This window comes from Leuresthes tenuis, unplaced genomic scaffold (genome assembly GCF_036924035.1).
Source record: "Leuresthes tenuis unplaced genomic scaffold, fLeuTen1.0.hap1 SCAF_19, whole genome shotgun sequence".
Taxonomy (NCBI): Eukaryota; Metazoa; Chordata; class Actinopteri; order Atheriniformes; family Atherinopsidae; genus Leuresthes; species Leuresthes tenuis.
This window is the reverse complement of record NW_027325373.1, coordinates 11728348-11746082: the sequence shown is the minus strand read 5'-3', so window position 1 is coordinate 11746082 and position 17735 is coordinate 11728348. Positions and strand designations below refer to the sequence as shown.

Sequence of the window (17735 nt, the reverse complement as noted above, 5' to 3'; positions counted from 1 at the left end):
TAAAATCATGTAATCTGCAAGACCATCTGAGCTTACGATGAATTAAAATCATTCATAATCAGATAAAAATTAAGGTCTTATTCTCATGTATATATCAACTCTGTCAGGTCAGCAAATGAGTGGTGTGTAGCGCTGGGCAGATAAAGGTTAATCTGCTCAACCAGATGAGCCAACTGTACACCGATAGAAAAATCTGGAAAATGCTTTATAGGAGCATGCAAATGGAAATATGTTTGCATTGCACCTAATGTACTGAATAACTTCAACATATAAAAACGGATTCAAACAGGAACTCTAAACTGTCCCCACCTGGTTTCATACTTTCAACAAGAAGTAGCACCACGTAAGCATCGAGAACAACTTAAGTCCAAACAAAGGGGACGTGCTCCAGGGGAACTGTGTAATATAATGGCCCGTCGCGGTTGCCGTAGCAACAGTGACAGTCCCATCATGCAATGAAAGGCAAAGACTATTGTTTGGAATTTTGTTACACTCCACAGGTACCGTCAAAGCTTTCAGGTTAGCAGCACACACACACACACACACACACACACACACAGTGACAAAACAGCCAGGTACAGTCCTGTTCAGATGAGTTCACGAAACAACCTCTTCAGGCCCAAATGAATCACTCTGTCAACAGTGGAACAAATTAAGCAGAGAGAGCAACGCAACAGCCCAGTGGAGTCATCAACGGAGACGTCCACAGCCAAGCGCCGCTCAGTAAAGTCCAACATTAAGACCGCATTTCAGATAATCACTGTAGCGTGTTTATACTCGAGGAACCCCTGTTTACACTCCCCTCTGACAAAATTACATTACATCATCAAGGAGGAAACTTTAATCAGTCAGTTCTTCAGTGGCATGCTTCTCTTTCCCATCAGATTAAAATACCAGAGGCAGACCGAGGATAAATAAGTTAACAGCCACTTGCCCACTCTAGATGTTGATTATGAAATAAAAATAAGTCACGCTAATGAGACACAATAGTCAGTTGTATTCCTTTAGCGCTGCTACTGTCTGGGTGCTGACAGTTGACAACTGTGTGGGCTACTTTTCAAAAAGTCTGTAATTGCAATGAACTGCCTTACTGGAACAACTGACTTTTACATCAGGAGCAAAGTTAAGGTCTCCTGTCTACCTTTACCCTTGGCTGCTCTTGGCGAAGATGAAAGAACTGTCGTTTGTATCAAAGCCCACCTTGTAAAGCAGGGAGCAATTCACTGTTTCAGAGTTATCAAGCACCAAAAGGTAGTTTTTTTTCTCTAAATATAGACTGAAGTAACAAGTTTGCCCTATACATAACCTCGTCAGTTTAAGAGGAGAAGAGAGGATTATTCATTTTTAATCAGTACAGATTTGGTGGTTTTATTCTAAAGAGCCTATTAAGTTATTAAGTTACACCATTACAATCAAAAGAATATACCCGGCCAATTCAATCAAATGAACTGTACAAGACTGGTGATGCTGAAGAAAATGTCAATCATTTTGGGATTTTTTATTACATAGCAGTGGGGGATTATGGGTAAAGTGGAAGGGTAAAGAAACAAAGGTTGCCAAGAGCAGGCGCCGTAATAAAAGTAGCAGAAGGTAAATGCATGCATTCGAGATCAAAGCTGGCAACATGGGAAAAGAAGCAACCAACGTAAACATGCACATACAATTGCATAAAGTCCATGAGGTCTGCGAGATTCTGCAGATTTCCATCTGAAATGCTGCTAAAAAAAACTAATTCCGATGCTTTTCTCTGGAGCTCACCTGGTTCCTGCTCTCTCATGATACAGTAAGAAAAGCTGAAGCATGTCTGAAGTATTTACCAAACCGGCCTGAAACAGCCTCTGCTCCTGAGCAGAATCCAGGTCTGGGGTTATGGAGACTGTTTAGTTAGAAATGATTGGTGGTCCTCTTCCCTCAGCTGCCTCGCATGCCACTTTATAGAGACTGCACTTAAATTCTTAGGCCATCTGAGCAGGAGACGGCTGACGTAAACATAGTAAATAGCACATTCATCCGGTTCACTGAGTGCATGCAAATCAGATCGAAGTAATGAGTAAAACAATCGATCTGAGCAATGCATTTACACTGAGATTGTCATGTTGGTCACGTTCCATTCCTGTGTTGGAGGAACGGAGAGAAATTAGGAAGGGGGGGGCTTTATAGAACATGAAAATTCTGCTTCTAAAAACAAACTTCTTTAAACCCCTCTCATTTCCTTTCATTATCAAAACACTTAAAGAGTTAATGATGAATGAATGAAAACATGGGCAACGACCAGTTTGCTGATCTCCGCGAGCCCTTGAAAACATAAAATGTTTAATTTTCACTGGAAGAACATCCTGCAACTTCTCTGCTTGGACCTCAGTTATCAAGATATATCACAATCAAATAAATACATGCAATAAATCTTCAACACAACCTTTTGTGTACCCACCCAAAGGTTTATTACTGATTAATAAACCTATGTGGAACACATTCAGATATGTAAATGGATTCAAATGACATTTCCACAAACTTTGTTAAAGTTTCTTTTGGAGGGAAAAGCATAATTAAACTACTTTAATCCATACTTAACATGGATAAATTCAATGAAATTAGTGCAATTAACCCAAATTAAAACATTGCCAAGTCGACTGGCAGCCTGGGTCTGCTCTCTGGAGTCTAGACTTCGTTGTTTTTCGTGGCAGCAAGCTGGATATTGTGGGAAATCTGCAGTCTTTTTTCGCAGAACAGAGGGTAAACTTACAGGAAGAGGTGGAACAAGTGAAAGGCCAGTGGAAAAATCACTTCCAAATGTTTACCCTCTCCTCTGTAGAGTGAAAGAGAAGACAAATGTCCATGGAGTGATGCAAGGGAGGAGGGCTGTTAAGTTCGAAATAGACTCTTTTACCCAAAGTGTCTGAGGTCCTCTGTTTGATTGTGTCTATAATGAAAGTGGGTGCAAAGACGTTTGAGGACGTAAATATAGGAGAGTAAAATATAGGAGTGAAAAATGACTGAATCTTGAAGTCAACTGCTTGGGCTAAAGGGGCCGATAGCCGCACAAATGTGGGCTACGTTTTCAGCAGTTTAATAATGCCACCCACTATTTTTGAGTGACACCATTATTACAGAGCACTCAGAAGTCAAGTGTGCTTTAACCGAACTCAGTGTAAAGATCTGCCAGGTTTGTGGACTGTCATCTTTTAACCATCACCAGACAGGAGCTCTAGCTTTCTAGAGAAGAGAGGACAATTACAGAGGCAAGAAAATGTGGGTTTCATTTTGAGAAACACACTTGCATAAACAACAGAGGAAGACATTACTGCGAGATGGATCAGCAAAGGGATTTCTTCCTCTTAGCATCTGTGTTTATGTTTAACATACGTCGTTCTTAGGGCTGACGGAGTCACGTAGCTCTTTCAGAAAATAAGTCTTTTTCATTAAATTAGCCAACTTTGGCTAATAAAATGCCGGCGAATTGTTTCTTCTTTCTTTCCTTTTATAAAATCTCAGCAAATGACTTCAACCTGAACGCTGGCAGTGCTCCTCCAGCAGTTTGCTGTGTGTTTAGTGCAGATGCTGTGCCAATGTTTTTAAGACAACAGCAGCTGGCCGGCATGGCAGGAAGAGACACACAAGCCTGTGTTTTGTTGCTTTTAGCCACTTTCCGGACACGTGCAGTCAATGGCCAATGGGACAGAGTTACAGCAAAAGGCATTTCCCAGTTTTCACAGTTAGATGCACAGTTAATTTCAGCTACAAATCAACCTCCGCCCAGTAGACACAGGAGCGGAACGGAGTTATGTCAGAAGCATGTCAGATGCCCCGGCACCCGTGTCAGAAAGACCTTTGTTTCAAACTTTCTCAGCAGGAGATCATCGGGTGTGTAAATATAGCCAAAATACACCCACAGGCATCGACTTTAGGTAACTTCAAAGGTGATTTTGTCAGACGACGCTGTGGTTATAAAACGTATTTTAAAAATAAAAGCGTGAGGAAGGAGAGAGAGAACGAGAAGTAGGTGCAGGAGATTAACAAAAACAACAGTATTTCTTCCACATACGGCACCTCTGGCAGGTTGAAACAGATTTCTGAGAAAGCAGGATTAGTATAAGGTACATCAGAGGCTAATGTGAATGGAACACGTTGGTTGTGTCTGCAGATAATCTAATCTCAAACATAGCTCAAAGTCAGCACTTATAAAAGTGTCATAATTGTCCTGCCAACAGTTTGTGGACTAACAAAAGATCACATTACTCCACTTTCCCTGAGCTCGATTTCTTTTTCCTTTTCTTTACAACTCTCCCTCTTTGCCTTCGTTCTCCTCTGTTACCCTTCTCATCTTTCTCGGATCTGTTCTCCCCCGTTATGTATTTATTATCTCATGTGAGGACAGAGAAAATACAGCCATGTGGCTAAAATACAACTACAGCTACAGACAAATTGTTCTTCACGGGAAAACGTGTCGTCTCTGCCAGATGATCAGGCTATTGGGTGGATAGAGGAAAAGAAAAGTGTGTTTTCTTTGTGAGAAAAATGGTTCACAAAGTTGAAGGATGTTTCAAGCCATTTCTTAAAAACCTAATTCCACCCATGTGTAACCCAGTTTCTGCAGTGCAGGCTATTATGCACTTTCAGAACGTGTACTTTATGCGTTAAACAAGTAATCTTTACAAAGTCTGTGTGAAGTATAATAAGAAGTCTTTGAATAAAGCCCCAGAATACTGCTTTTGGGATTTTTAAGCAGAAATAAGCCAAATAAGGACAATTTTAGGCTGCAGGTTTGTTTGAACCCAAACTACTGCTGTCGAGAAGAAATGACAAGCTCATTGTTTCACTGAGGGTACAATTTCTTTCCCTTTATCTATTTTATCATATCATATGAAGCAGTTAAAAGCCAAAAAAAAAATGAGTGCAAGTGTGTTTGTGGGGGGGTTGAGGCAGAACTTACTGCATTGGTGACCTCTATCTCATACAGCCTCTGAAAGGAAACTCGGTCAAAGAAAACCAGCTTCCCATTTCCCTCCTCTTTCTTCACGGAGGTCCCCGTCACGAGAAGCTTGTCATCCGGGCTGAAGCAGCAGTCGGTCCTTGCAAAAAAAAAAAAGTTACATACACACATAACATCAGTTCGCAATTTGCACACGATACAACGGCAAACAGGCGGGCTGTTATCAAGAGGATGGCTGAGAAATCTCACATGGAAAAGAAGTTGGTCAGTCTGGTGGCTTCATTCACGGGCTTTTTGAAGTTCCGTATGTCCCACATCTTCAGAGAGTCATCACCTAGAAAAGAGGAGTTGGATTGGACAAGTTAACTTGAGATGGTGTAATTTAGTCCTGTAAAAGCTGTTTACTGTACTATGGTGCTCCACCTTTTTCCTGACCATAAGGCACAGCTGCAGGAGTTATTTCTCATTTACCTTTTCTTTCTTTCTTTTTTTTTAGAAATCCCACTAAGTGAAGGACTCTTACTCAGAGCTGTTTCTGTTTACCTTTGTGTTAGAAACCTCTTGACTAGATTACATACCAGGAGGAAACTGAGCATTTGTTGTGAACATGCTGTGCATCTCTTGGGAGTTCTCTGTGTTTTGTTAACGGGCCTCGCTGTTTATTTGCAGATTCAGGAGGGGACAAAGACCTAATCTGCTTGAAATCAGTTGTTTCTCATCAGCGACTGAGAGTTGGACATAAAAACGAGATGCTCTGATGCAAGCGAATGAGTCTTTAACACGCGAAATAGCTGGCTTTGGCAGCTCTTTTTGTACCTCCACGTGAAGCGAGAGTCATGCCATCATAAGAAAAACAGAGGCAAGAGGTCTCCGATCCTGGAGTGTGGGCTTGCCGACAGTGGAACTTTGTGTGAACCTGGGACAAAAAAGAAAACAAAGACGCATTAATCATATCAGTATCTATACCAGTCGTACCTTCATGGCTTAGCTGGGATGGTTTTTGACACAGCTCCTGTGTAGATGTGTCTAAGAGTATAAGACCTTGGACGATCTCTTGTAAAACTTGGAGCATACGGAGCAAGCAGTGCTCTGCGTCAGCAGTAGATGTCTCTTTCTGCCACTGCAGCAACAAAAAGACCTTTTTATTCCGTGTGTGTCTTCAAAACAACACACGGTTTTCATTTCCACCGCCAACACCAAACCATAGAACTCTGAAGCCTACTGGAACCTATGTAATACTATCAACTTAACACACTCCAGCAGAACCGCAGTCCACAGACATTTATCTTGGCAAACTTTTAGATGAACAGATGTTATTTTTCAACCTGAATCAGTATTATAATAATATTCTTATTATTGCTTAGAGTTTACTGACCAATAAAGCAGACCAAACACACTTCTATTAACCACATTCCTTGGCTGACACGGACCTTTTGATTCTTTAGGATAATAAGCCAATCGTAAACAAGTGTCAGCCAATAAACTATATTAAAAAAGAAATAGCAAGAACGGGTGAAAAACACGGACACCTTGGCTTGTAGGCGGCAGCAGAGGTGAGTGTTTCTCAGTCATATTTTGTACCCGTGGGCTCCGAGGTTTAAAAAACCTCCTAAAAACGATAGTAATAATAATGACCCTTATAACGCCGCCTGAAACAGAAAAAAAGAAAATAAAACAACTTGGTTTCTTTAACATATTCTCCAGACAGACAAAAAACGACTGGAGCTTCCCTCGTGTGTGGATTTCTTCCTCTTTCCCCTTTGAATGTGACGGTGAGGGGAACATCTTGGGACTGTCGATTGTTTTCTGGTGGTGCGTTTATTAGTTGGCAGCAAAAAAAAGAAAAAGGAATAATAGCAACAACAAAAGTCGTAGCCAGAGATAACGGCAGCTTTAAGGGGATGGAGGAAGCTTTTTCTTTCTTTTTTTTTTTTTGCAGAATCGAGTGTAGAATTCTTCCCATGTGATCATTGTCCTGGGATGTTACTGTATGGAGTAAGAGCGACATTTCATTTCAAGTTGTTGCATAAAGGTGAGAAAAGACATAGTAGTAAGAGTGAATTGTTCTTAATTCTCAAAGTTAATGAGGTTAGGGCAAACAATTCAGTTTTATCTGGTACTTAAAACACGAGATAAAACAACTAGGCCAGCAGATACTTGCAGTTTCCATTGTTATTCTTTTACATAGCATATACATATGCGTCTCAAACTCCTTCCAAGAACTAACGGAGACATCACAAAACTGCTTGCTTTGTCCAGGTAACAGCTCAAATCTTAAACTACAACAAAATAAAAAATATCGAGAGAAAGTCCCTTCATTTGATGAGCTAAAAAACAGCAAATGTTTGTAATTTACGCCGTTTTTTAACAATTCATCACATCTACACTGTTAGTAACTGTTGGTCAAGTCATCACCAGTTGGATTAGTGCAAACAACAATGCGTGGATACCTTTGTCTTTCCTCTGCTTCTTCCCACATTCACTGCCCAATGCCTGAGTCTTACCTGGGCTGAGTACAGCCGGATTACAGAGATCGATCATTACTCGACGCCGGTGGTGCAATCGTCTCTGGGAAGGAGGCTTGCTAACACTCAAACAAACATAACCTTGGTCGACACAGCTACATTGTCATTAATTCTAAACGGAATGCAAATAAATCAGTGAAAAGGGAATTGCAGCACTGCAGGCTGTTGACCAAAAAACGTGGTTAAGGAATTTGAAGGGAGCACACAGTGTGCAAGACAGATAAGATAGAGAAATACAGAGAAAAGCCAGCAGAAACTGGCAGGAGAGAGTGGAGTGGAGCATGAGCTGAATGAATGAAGCGCCCCCATGATAAGAAAGAAACGAGGCCATACTTCACCTCCGAAGTAAGTGAAGGGAAGTTATTAACTTGCTTGAGACCGATAACACCGTTACCTTGGACTGTAGATAACACGGATTACACTTTTTTTTTGCAGGCCTGGTCTCCCCGGGAATAATTTTCTGCTCCCCGTCATCATTTTGCTCACTGATGACTCAGTGCCATTCTTCTCATTTGTCATCTCGGTATATCTGACCGTTCTTTTATTTGCTGCGCTAACTCGTTACAAAATAAGTCAAGGGGGCAATTGAATGCCTAAATGTTCCATTTTTAATCAAAGAGTGGGCAACCTCGGGTCTAATGGAAAGCAGCGAAGGTAAGACGATGTTCAAACCGACCACTGCTACGACTGCTGGGCTTCGCCAGGCCGACGGAACGTGGAAATGTAACGCACACGGATTTAATTGGAAACTCTGCATGGTTGCCACAGATGAACCGAGGGTGTTCTGATTAACGTTTATCTTGTAATTATCTCATCTTTTGATGCTGCCGTACGCTCAGCGGCGCTCCATAAAAATAGAGCACCCGTGGAGACATTTCAGCTCGCTTTCTGTGCTTCACATTAAAATGAGAGGTATGGAGTCACAGGGTGGGAATATACTGAACGTGTAAATACGCTGCGACGGGAGACCGATAAATCTGCTTTATGAAAGCCCTGAGAAAAGTGCGCAGATGTTTGTTGTTCTTGTCTTTCTTGCTCGAAATGAACCTGTTCCAACCGATATGCGTTTTTTCACCATTTCCAGTTCCTCTCACACCAGCTAAAAGGAAAAGTTCAGCGCTCTTGTTAAACCTGCGATGAATCATTCCACTGGCCCGCAACCCCCACCACGCCCTCTCTTTTCATCTGACATCTTTCTTAGATTAACATCTCATGCATTGTTTTGTTTGCTTTCTTTTTTTCTCCCGTTGTGTTTTAACCTTAATATCCATTAAATCAGGGCTAGACAAATACCTCAAATATGTAAAGAAGAAAAAGAAACTCATGAAAAATAAAAAAAATACCCATTTTATTTGAGAAAAGTGACGTGAAGTGGAGTGTAATCTCAATCCATGAAGAAAAGTGGCACCGGGTACCTTTGTGCTTATTCTAGCCACATCTTGCAAAACATACACCCACTTCAGCTATTTCTAGATCATATGCTGCCGTTGTGAAAGCTTTAGTGTTTATTTACTATCCTGATGCTGGCTGGCAATGCTAGATGCCAAGGTGTTTGTTTCCCGTGCTAATCTACACAGCCTGCCCGTGAAACCAGATTCTCATACACTGTTTGACACTTCTCACACGCCTTGTGACATCGTCTGTAAGCTGCGGCCTTCTCTCTGAGAAACAGACATTATTCAGAGAGCATTTTTTAAAGTGTAGATGCCAATGCAAGATCATTTCATACACATGCGTATGGCACACACACACAGCCCTAATCTACATCTACACACTTTCAGCAGCAGGACTTGATAAATAGCAGAAGGACCACAGCATTGGGTTTCATTCTGGGCAGACTAAGATAACAATCTACCACAGCGCCAACTGTTCCAAATCACGCTATCTGAGCTTGAATATATAGAGACCGCAAAGGCTCGACATCTACGCTTCTTCCATATTTTTAGAGCTGCACACCTGAAAGACAATGATGCCCTCTGTGCTGTAAGTTTTAACATCTCACTCTGACCTCGGTTACAGCCCGAGGATCAAGTGGCCAAACCACAGGCCTGAACAGCTGCTCTGATCTTTCATGGAAATCAACAAGTTGTGGTGGTGAGGCGGTGTGTGTGTGTGTGTGTGTGTGTGTTAGAGAATCAAACTGGAACGAAGAGTCAGATAATCCAAACACAATTTGCTATAAGACGGGAACTGTGTCTCAGTTGTTCACAAAAGTAGAAAACAGGACTATCTTAAGATATATTTATACGATAAGACCTTGTTTCATGACCCGTTATGTAGAAATGGTTGAAGGGAGGAAAACTCCAACTGTGTGACAGTGACAGGAACAATGTGCACGTCACAAAGAAGGGACTGAGATATGGTGTAAATATTTACAATTAAAGGATCTCTTGATAGCTTTGTGGACCAGTGTGACTACTTCTGAGGGCTGAGTATTTTCCCTCACTGCCTGAAGACCATTTTGAACCATATTCTTTAAACTTTAAGGGGTTTCTCCAAAGTCTTCTGCTGCGTGTTGTCCATGCACTGAACAGTGTTTTATCCTTTTTTATCCTGCCCCAGGGCCTGTAACATCACAAAAAAATAACAGTCGGCCACGTTGAACTCTATCATTCGGTTAACCGTTTACTTTATTGTTGCTCAACAATCAGCTTGATTAAGAACTTTCCTCATCCTCAATCATTATAAAACAATGCAGATATAGGCTATTACTAAAAAAAAAAAATCACCACAGAATCTATCAAACGTGAATATTAATTACTATGACACAGAACGTGACGCGTTGAGCCCAGTTTCCAAACCCCCCAGATTTAGACATATTGAACGTCTCACCTGACAACTCAAATGATCTACTGCCAACGTTCCAGTGGAAGACATCACCGGACATCCCCAAACGTGCTTAAAAACAGCCCAGTGGGTCAGAGCTGTCTGGGAAGGACAGTATTGGACAGTTGTTTGAAAAGTAGTCGGTGATTGGAGCCATCTTGCCAGAGCATCACTCAACCACCTCCCAACTTATGCTGCAGTCTCGTTGCAACAGGGTGGCTGCTCATCAAGCACCCAGAACTCCATCTAACTGGACTTCTCTTTGTGAGCTTTGTTCAGGGCAAACTGCCAGGAACTCTGAAGAACCCTGCGTTAAAAGTTCATGGGGCTGGAGACACGAGTAGTTTTAAGTACAATTCACCACATTTTTTCTTAATTTGCTTTTAAGAGCCATAATCATGTGCACTTTACCTCACAAATCCATTTCTATGACCTCTCTGTTTTGGTAATACATCAAATTTTTTAACGCCTCCTGCAAAAAGAGAATATCATTCCACACCTCATCTTCAGAAAAATCCTTCTTCCTTCTCATACCCTCAAGAACTGCGACTTGCACAAGATCACCCTGCAGACTAAAAGCAAACTATGTCCGATAATGACAGGTAAAAAAAAAATATGAGAAATTAAACAAGAGATAACTCACCAAATGTCCAAACATTTGCTGAAATCTACTGTTACGCTAAATGTGACTCGAAGTAAACTAGGGTTTAGACTCTAAACCAGACCGAAGCACTAAGCACGGAATATTCTTGTGAATCGATTGCTGGGACAGTGGTTCCTCATGCAGACGACAAGAGAAAGTTTGCAATGTCATTGGTTATTACGGTCTGCACAGACTGATTTATCAAAACCACCTCTTTGTGGTCCCACTTTGAAGCCTGGGAACATGAGAGGTCACCAATGACATCATAGCATTCCTTGGATCTCTCTGGTAATATTTCGTAATGAGGACCTGCACCCTGAACACGCCGTGTATCAAAAAGCGCACATTACCTGGCAACCACTTAAATGCAGTCTGGTAATTGTGGTCAGAGAATGAACATGCAATCACTCTCTGTGGCAATTCAACTCAAAGCGACCTATTTGACTCCCATCATTGGATCAATCAACTCGTGTCATGACTCAAGAACACAATGTGTCATCCTCAATAGCTTCTCTTCGGGCTGAGCAATAGATCAAGGTCATGTACGTGATTGATCGTGATTGATCTGCCTGCATAGTCTGACCATGAGTAATAGTAGCAATACAACAGAACATTGGCCTCATTTAAGAGGGGGAGGGAGCAGCAATAAAAGCACCAGGAGGCCAACTCCTTTTTAGGCTTGTGGCTGAAATTGAGTCAGCAGCACAGGTTGCTGATTAGGGCAGAGGGCACCAACTAAAATTCTTGAGCCATTCAGACAGGACAGGCTCCAGTGATCAGGAAACAGACATGACTATTGTAAGCTGTTATGGGACGCAGGGTAAATATTTAGCTTGGAGAAGGAGGGGTAATAAATTTTGAGAGCTTTAACCCAATCACTGGGGTCTTGCTGCTATGTGGAGCCCTCGGGTGGGATGATGGGTGACTGGTAAAGAGGTGGGAGTCAATACAGCAGCAGTTTATGGAGGCACGCACACACACACACACACACACAAAGGAAAGGAAAGGAAAGCAGTTACATGGCAAAAAGAAAAAAAAACTACTTTGTTTGTGTCCTTTTATTGCGAGGTTGCCTCTTGGAGTAATTATCATGTAGCCTAATTCCAATTTCACTAATCTGGATAAGCCCCTGTTTCCAATCAAGCTGTTCCAACTCACTGACTGCAGCTTAATTGTTTCTATCACATGGAGAAAAAAAAAACAGAGGCAGTCAACTTCATCCACAAACTGTATGGGGATGGACAGATGAGACACTACGAAATGAAACGAACGAGTGAAAGCAGAAAAAGCTCCAAGTAACCTGGCATTCTCCAGAAAATAGACTCAAACGCGTTGTTCAAAGTATATACTGTCCTGATAAAAAGCTGCCGTGGGAAGTGTTTGGCAATGTCTCCATTCACTGTGGTTCTCCAGTCATTTCATGTGCTCTTTCAAAATGAGGGTTTACAATGTTTGGGGACTCAAGTGTTTCTCACATCATGGAAAAAGCCACTTGTGAAATAATGCTCAAAACTGTGCAAACACTAACGTAACAAGACCAAACTTCAATATTTATTCTCTGAAAATACTGAATTACATGTTACAGGTCCACTAAACCCCCTCTTCAAGACTCTTTTCTTTTCCCCTCTCTCCATCTGTTCTGTGGATACGAATGCTGCAGGAAAGTAAGCAAAAACTATTCTTTACCAGCATGAACCAGCCGCTGGTGTCCCTCAGTTAGATACTAAACACATCCTACTGTGACAACCGTCTTCTTAAAAGATGGAGCAGATGCACTCTCCGTTTTATTAAGATCTCTCAAATTAACTGAGTGAAAACAGCCAAGTAGGTGAACGCTATGCTTCCCAGGAGCCAAGATCAACTATTACGTCAACTATGCGAATCCTGACTAAAGGAATGGAAGCTTTGATCACTTAATTGTCTAATTAACTAATAGCGGAAAATGTTCAGAGGGAAATTGTGATTGCCCCTCCACCAAAATGTTGTGTTACTCAACTTATTCATGACAAGGCAGTAAATTCAGTTACATAGCCAGCTATTTTGAGTCATAAAATTAGTGTGGCTCTAGAGATGGCCTTCAGGCAGCACAGCTTGGGTTTATCAAAAAAAATATATATGATCAGTCAGTATTCAGGATTCCTATAGGTTGATGTCTCCTTCTGACTTTGTTGATCTACGAACTCTTTCTCTCAATCCACCTCCAGGCATTTTTCGGTAAAATGTCTCAACAGGTACTGCAGTTCATTCATGTCCTTAAGAATTAAGGATATGAATGAATTGTCATAAGGCTCCCTAAGATTTCTCATCAGATCAACTTTTAATTTGTTTTAATCAGTTCTTCTATTTCCAGTTTAAAGGCAAGCGGTTTAAATTCTTCAGAGCTGGCTCTTTGTTGAACTCTGACCTCTTTGGCCTGTGACCACATGACCTAAGTTTCATGACTCTATACCCAAAGCCGTAACAAAGCAGACATCCCATGTTTACAACCGACCGCACATCATGGCGTTTGGTATGTGCTTTAAGACTCACGCTAAGGTTTCGGTCCCAGATCTGGATGGTGCCATCTTGGCAGCCTGCTGCAATGAGCTTTCCATCACGGCTGTAGGTGCAGCATATGGGGATGACCTTCTTCCCCTGGTGGGAGCGAGGTTTGAACACAGATTTGTGCTTCTTCTCCGAGTTCACGTCCCATGTGCGTACAGAGCTGTGGACAAACAGAATGTTATTTATCCTCTTCCAACTGTCACGAGTCAGTCATGAAATATATCTGTCCTTCAAAACATATCAGATCATTGTCACCACCCACCACTACAATAAATCAGAATGTACAGACACCGAGTGCCCTGGTCAATCTCATGAACACGAGGTAGGGCACCTCTGTGTTGCAGGGCGAGGGGTTTCGCAAACAGCAGAACAGTAGATCAGTCTGACAGGTTTGCCTGAAGGTTCCGTGAAATCCTGATTCCCTTTCCTACATCTGTTGAACACATTATGCAACCTGGAGCACTAAGAATGGGGTTTAAATGCAGACTAGATGTGAGATTCAATCAAATAAAGTCATAAAAAGTCTTAGAGGTATCCCTTATGGTCTTAACCTTATATGTCAAACATTGAACACACTGTACTGACCTGAATGGTGTTAAAAAAACAAAAAAAAAACATTTTGGCACTTACACAAAATTGAAAGATCCTATAATTGAGTCTTCTACCAGTCAAACAAAGAAACTGAGCAGTTCACAGTTTGGTGGAGTAATTCTTTCAAATAAATGAAGGCGGTTGTGGTTTTTCACACTCTGGAAGCAGACTGAAAGAGGTACAACATGTCACCTTTGACCCTTTTGGCATAACTTTCTGTCATGAGGATATGGTGCACACAGCTTCTTCTGACCTAATCTAAATTTAAACCTAAACAGCGACTTTTCATTCCCAGCAGCAGGAAGTGGGATTCAATCAGCGTCTTCTGTGTCCTCTCAGTGATTTTAAATCCCTCGAAAACCTTAAATAAACAACAAGGGAAAATAAAACCGGTGAAAAATATGTGAACCCTGCCTCAAAAAAGAAAAGAAAAAAGAAGTAAAATGTTAAATGTGTAAGCATCAGCGAAACAAGTCGCAGCGACTTAACCCCCCACATTTATTTATTGAAAGACATTACCACACACACATGTTTAGCCAACCTTTCACACACCCACACCGACACTCAGGACAGACGGAGAACATCCAAATGTGTCTGTGACCCACTGCTTGCCTTAGTGTGCATCTTGACCTTTGGGTCATAGGGTCAGCAGAGGGGCATAAACACACAGGCAGAGCTGCTACTAACAGCCATGCGAGGATTCTTCCATGGTTGGCTACGAAGCCACAGACACACACACTCAACTGTGTTTGGATAAGTCTAACAATGTGATACAACTGCCATATGAAGACATATGGTTTAAGTGAGAGCTGGGAAGGGTCAAATAAAACCCGGTTTGATGCATAGTTTTGTTTAAATTTACTTAATCCAAAGCTGCTAACAAGTTAGGGGGAGAAAGAAAAAAAATTGCTGATGGAAAAAATAACTGCAAAAGTCACACAGATAAACACACTTGCACGATGCAACCCGAAGGCTTCTGCATTGTACGGTAAGAAGAAGGCGAGTTTTTTTTTCCCCTTCTTTTTTCAAAGGGAAGGAGAAAGAGTGAAAGCTATGGACTAGATGACAAATCGGTCCACCTGCTGCCACACACAGACGTCTCTCTTTTGCTTACAGAAGACTATAGGCGGCTGTCAGGCCGATACAGACAACATAACCTTTTTGCGCCACACACAAAACCTGGAATGCTATTTATCGGAAGGGCTCTTTCCAAAACATGGCACTGCTGGCTGTCAAGAGAACAGAGCAGAGCAGAGCTGGAGCCCACCAGTGTGGAGCCAAGCGTGAGCAACCCTGACACTGACACAGATGCCTCCTGCACATCTAAAAACACTAAACTCCTCTTTAGAGCAACAGGAAGTTACGGTAATGACGGGGTATATGAGGTCAAAATATTCACATAGAATAAATGAAAAATAAAATAATGAAAGAAAACAGTGAGAGCCTTGCCCTTTCCTCGCTCTCAAATGAGTGTTTTCACTTCAGTCAGCAGCCAGCTTTCCTGTACAGTCGCTGTAGAGTCAGAGAGGTGAATGTAACAAAATGAGACGCATACAACCTCAGCCATGCATGCACACTTTACCAGCTGGCACCGTCGTTCACACATCAGCTGAGGAGTGACAACTCCCTCAGCCCCAGATTTTATCTGTCCATCAGGTTATAGACCTAATGGGGGTGATGGTTGCTAGGATTCCTTTTACAGATAGGGAGATAAGGAAAAGAGAGATGTACATCTTGTATAAGGTTGTTTATTGGTCGAATTCCAGTGATAGCTGGTTGACTGACTAACTGGGGCTGTGTTATGAGAAAGGAGGATTAAGGGGCGAGGGGGATGCTCCATCTTCCTTTCGCAGCTGAAGAAGATAAAATGGGGGAAATAACAGAAGGATTTAGGAGAAGGCACACACACACAATTGCACTGAAGCAGGGAAAGCAAAAGAGGAAACAAAGAGGCCTAGGCACAGATGGACTGTGGGTACAATCCACCGGATTGTGAGGCTACTTCGCTAAATTTCCCCAACACTGTTTGTCTGGCTTCAGGCAGTAGAGAATCAACCTAAAAATACCTCATGACAGCAGGTGAGACCACAAACTACAGGCACAAAATGACAGGAAAGCTGCCGGGACAGCTTTTGAGATTTAATCAAAGAGTTGTGTAATAAGATGCTCTCACACCTACAAGCAAATAGCCTTCTATTCAGTTTGGTAGAAAAAGAAACAAACACTGAATTCAGAGTTCATACATAAAGACCTGAAGGTTCTATATGTCAACAAATGCTGCCATGGTTGTAGACTGAACAAGAAGGATAAATGCACTCCTTTAAGGTATGGTATGTGCATTCTTGGGCAGGTTATGGAACAGTTGCATTGTAAGGTGGGAAACAGTCGGAGACATGCTGGACTGTGGATGAACCTGATGTGTCCAACTGAGTGAACAGTCCCGACATGCTCACACACACACACACACACACTTTGTGGTGTCTGTCTTCACTTTTCATCTCTGTTCTGTCACGCAGATCAAACTAAACAACCCAGCTGTAAAGTAATTTTCCTCAAAAATCAAAAGTGAGCTTTCAGCACACATTCGGTTGAGAGCACTGAAAAACAGAGAACGTACTCCAGTGTGCTATGGATGATCAATAAGACGGGACACACCGGACACAAACTATCGTACAAAACTAAGAATGTAAAAAAAAACATTTAGGTGCTGAGAGCAACAGCGATTTATCCATGCAGGGGACTAAAAAGAAACACATTACACTTCTGTTCTCCAGCTGCAAAAGGACCTGCCACTTTGGGCCTCCTTGCTTACAGCAACACATCCAAGACCAGCTGCAGCCCTGACAGCAGGCCAGCATGAAGGGAATCCCTGGCATTCGAACCTCCTGGAAACATTCCTCAAATTGTGTGCCTCAAGACTCAACAGAAGAAACATGTGGGCCCAATTAGAAAGTCGCCATTTGTCCTATACTCAGCTTTACTGGCTGAAATTTCAGTCGCAGAATAAAATGCTCAACATGATTCTCACAATCATCCTGGGTACAATAAAACTGGAGAAGTGGCACAGATAATCAGCAACATCTTGCCTTTAAGGACACGGATGTAGATCTTTCCACGCTTATGCTGGGCTTACACCAAACGATTTTCACAGTCCCAGACTAAAAACTGACAGTCTTTAGGAGTCAAACTGGAGTCTCGGCGCGCTCCCGTCATCTCGATCGTTAAATTTAAGGTGGTAATCTGCAGCCTGCGACCGCGTTTCATGCCAGTCTTTCCCTAGTCTTGGGCTTGGGATCATATCAAACGGGTTTAATATTATCGCAGGTCGCAGTGACGTAACACAATCAACAACCGATAGATGAGCAGGAAACAGGAAAGCAGACAGTCAAGAACAAACATGTCGGCGGACGTAGAAGAACGAGCGGCAAGCAGGCGAAAATGGACTGTCCAAAAGGAGGAGCAACCGGTGGAGCTTTTTGTTGGGTTTTTCCACTACCATCCACTGCACAGACAAGAGCAGCTGTAGCTAAAAGCTGCTTCTTCTCCATTTTTTTCTGCTGAGCATGATGGGGGAAAAATTGCATGATAGGAAAAAAAATCCAAAAAATCTAGTTGTAGTCTTGCAAATAGTGACTAAAGGCTAAGGCTAAAAATCTTTAGTCTGAGGCTAGTCTGG

The 17735-nt window shown here is 42.0% G+C and overlaps 1 protein-coding gene across 1 annotated transcript in view; it reads right to left on the bottom strand.

Annotated features, from left to right (window-relative positions):
- LOC140277130 (WD repeat-containing protein 70) overlaps positions 1–17735 on the bottom strand; it is a 38969-nt gene that overhangs the window by 9751 nt on the left and 11483 nt on the right. The window contains exons 10-13 of the mRNA XM_072372042.1: positions 13454–13628; positions 5747–5846; positions 5180–5264; positions 4931–5069 (exon numbers count right to left, since the gene is read on the bottom strand). Coding sequence (XP_072228143.1) covers positions 4931–5069; positions 5180–5264; positions 5747–5846; positions 13454–13628 — 499 coding nt within the window. The remainder of the gene's footprint in view (positions 1–4930; positions 5070–5179; positions 5265–5746; positions 5847–13453; positions 13629–17735) is intronic.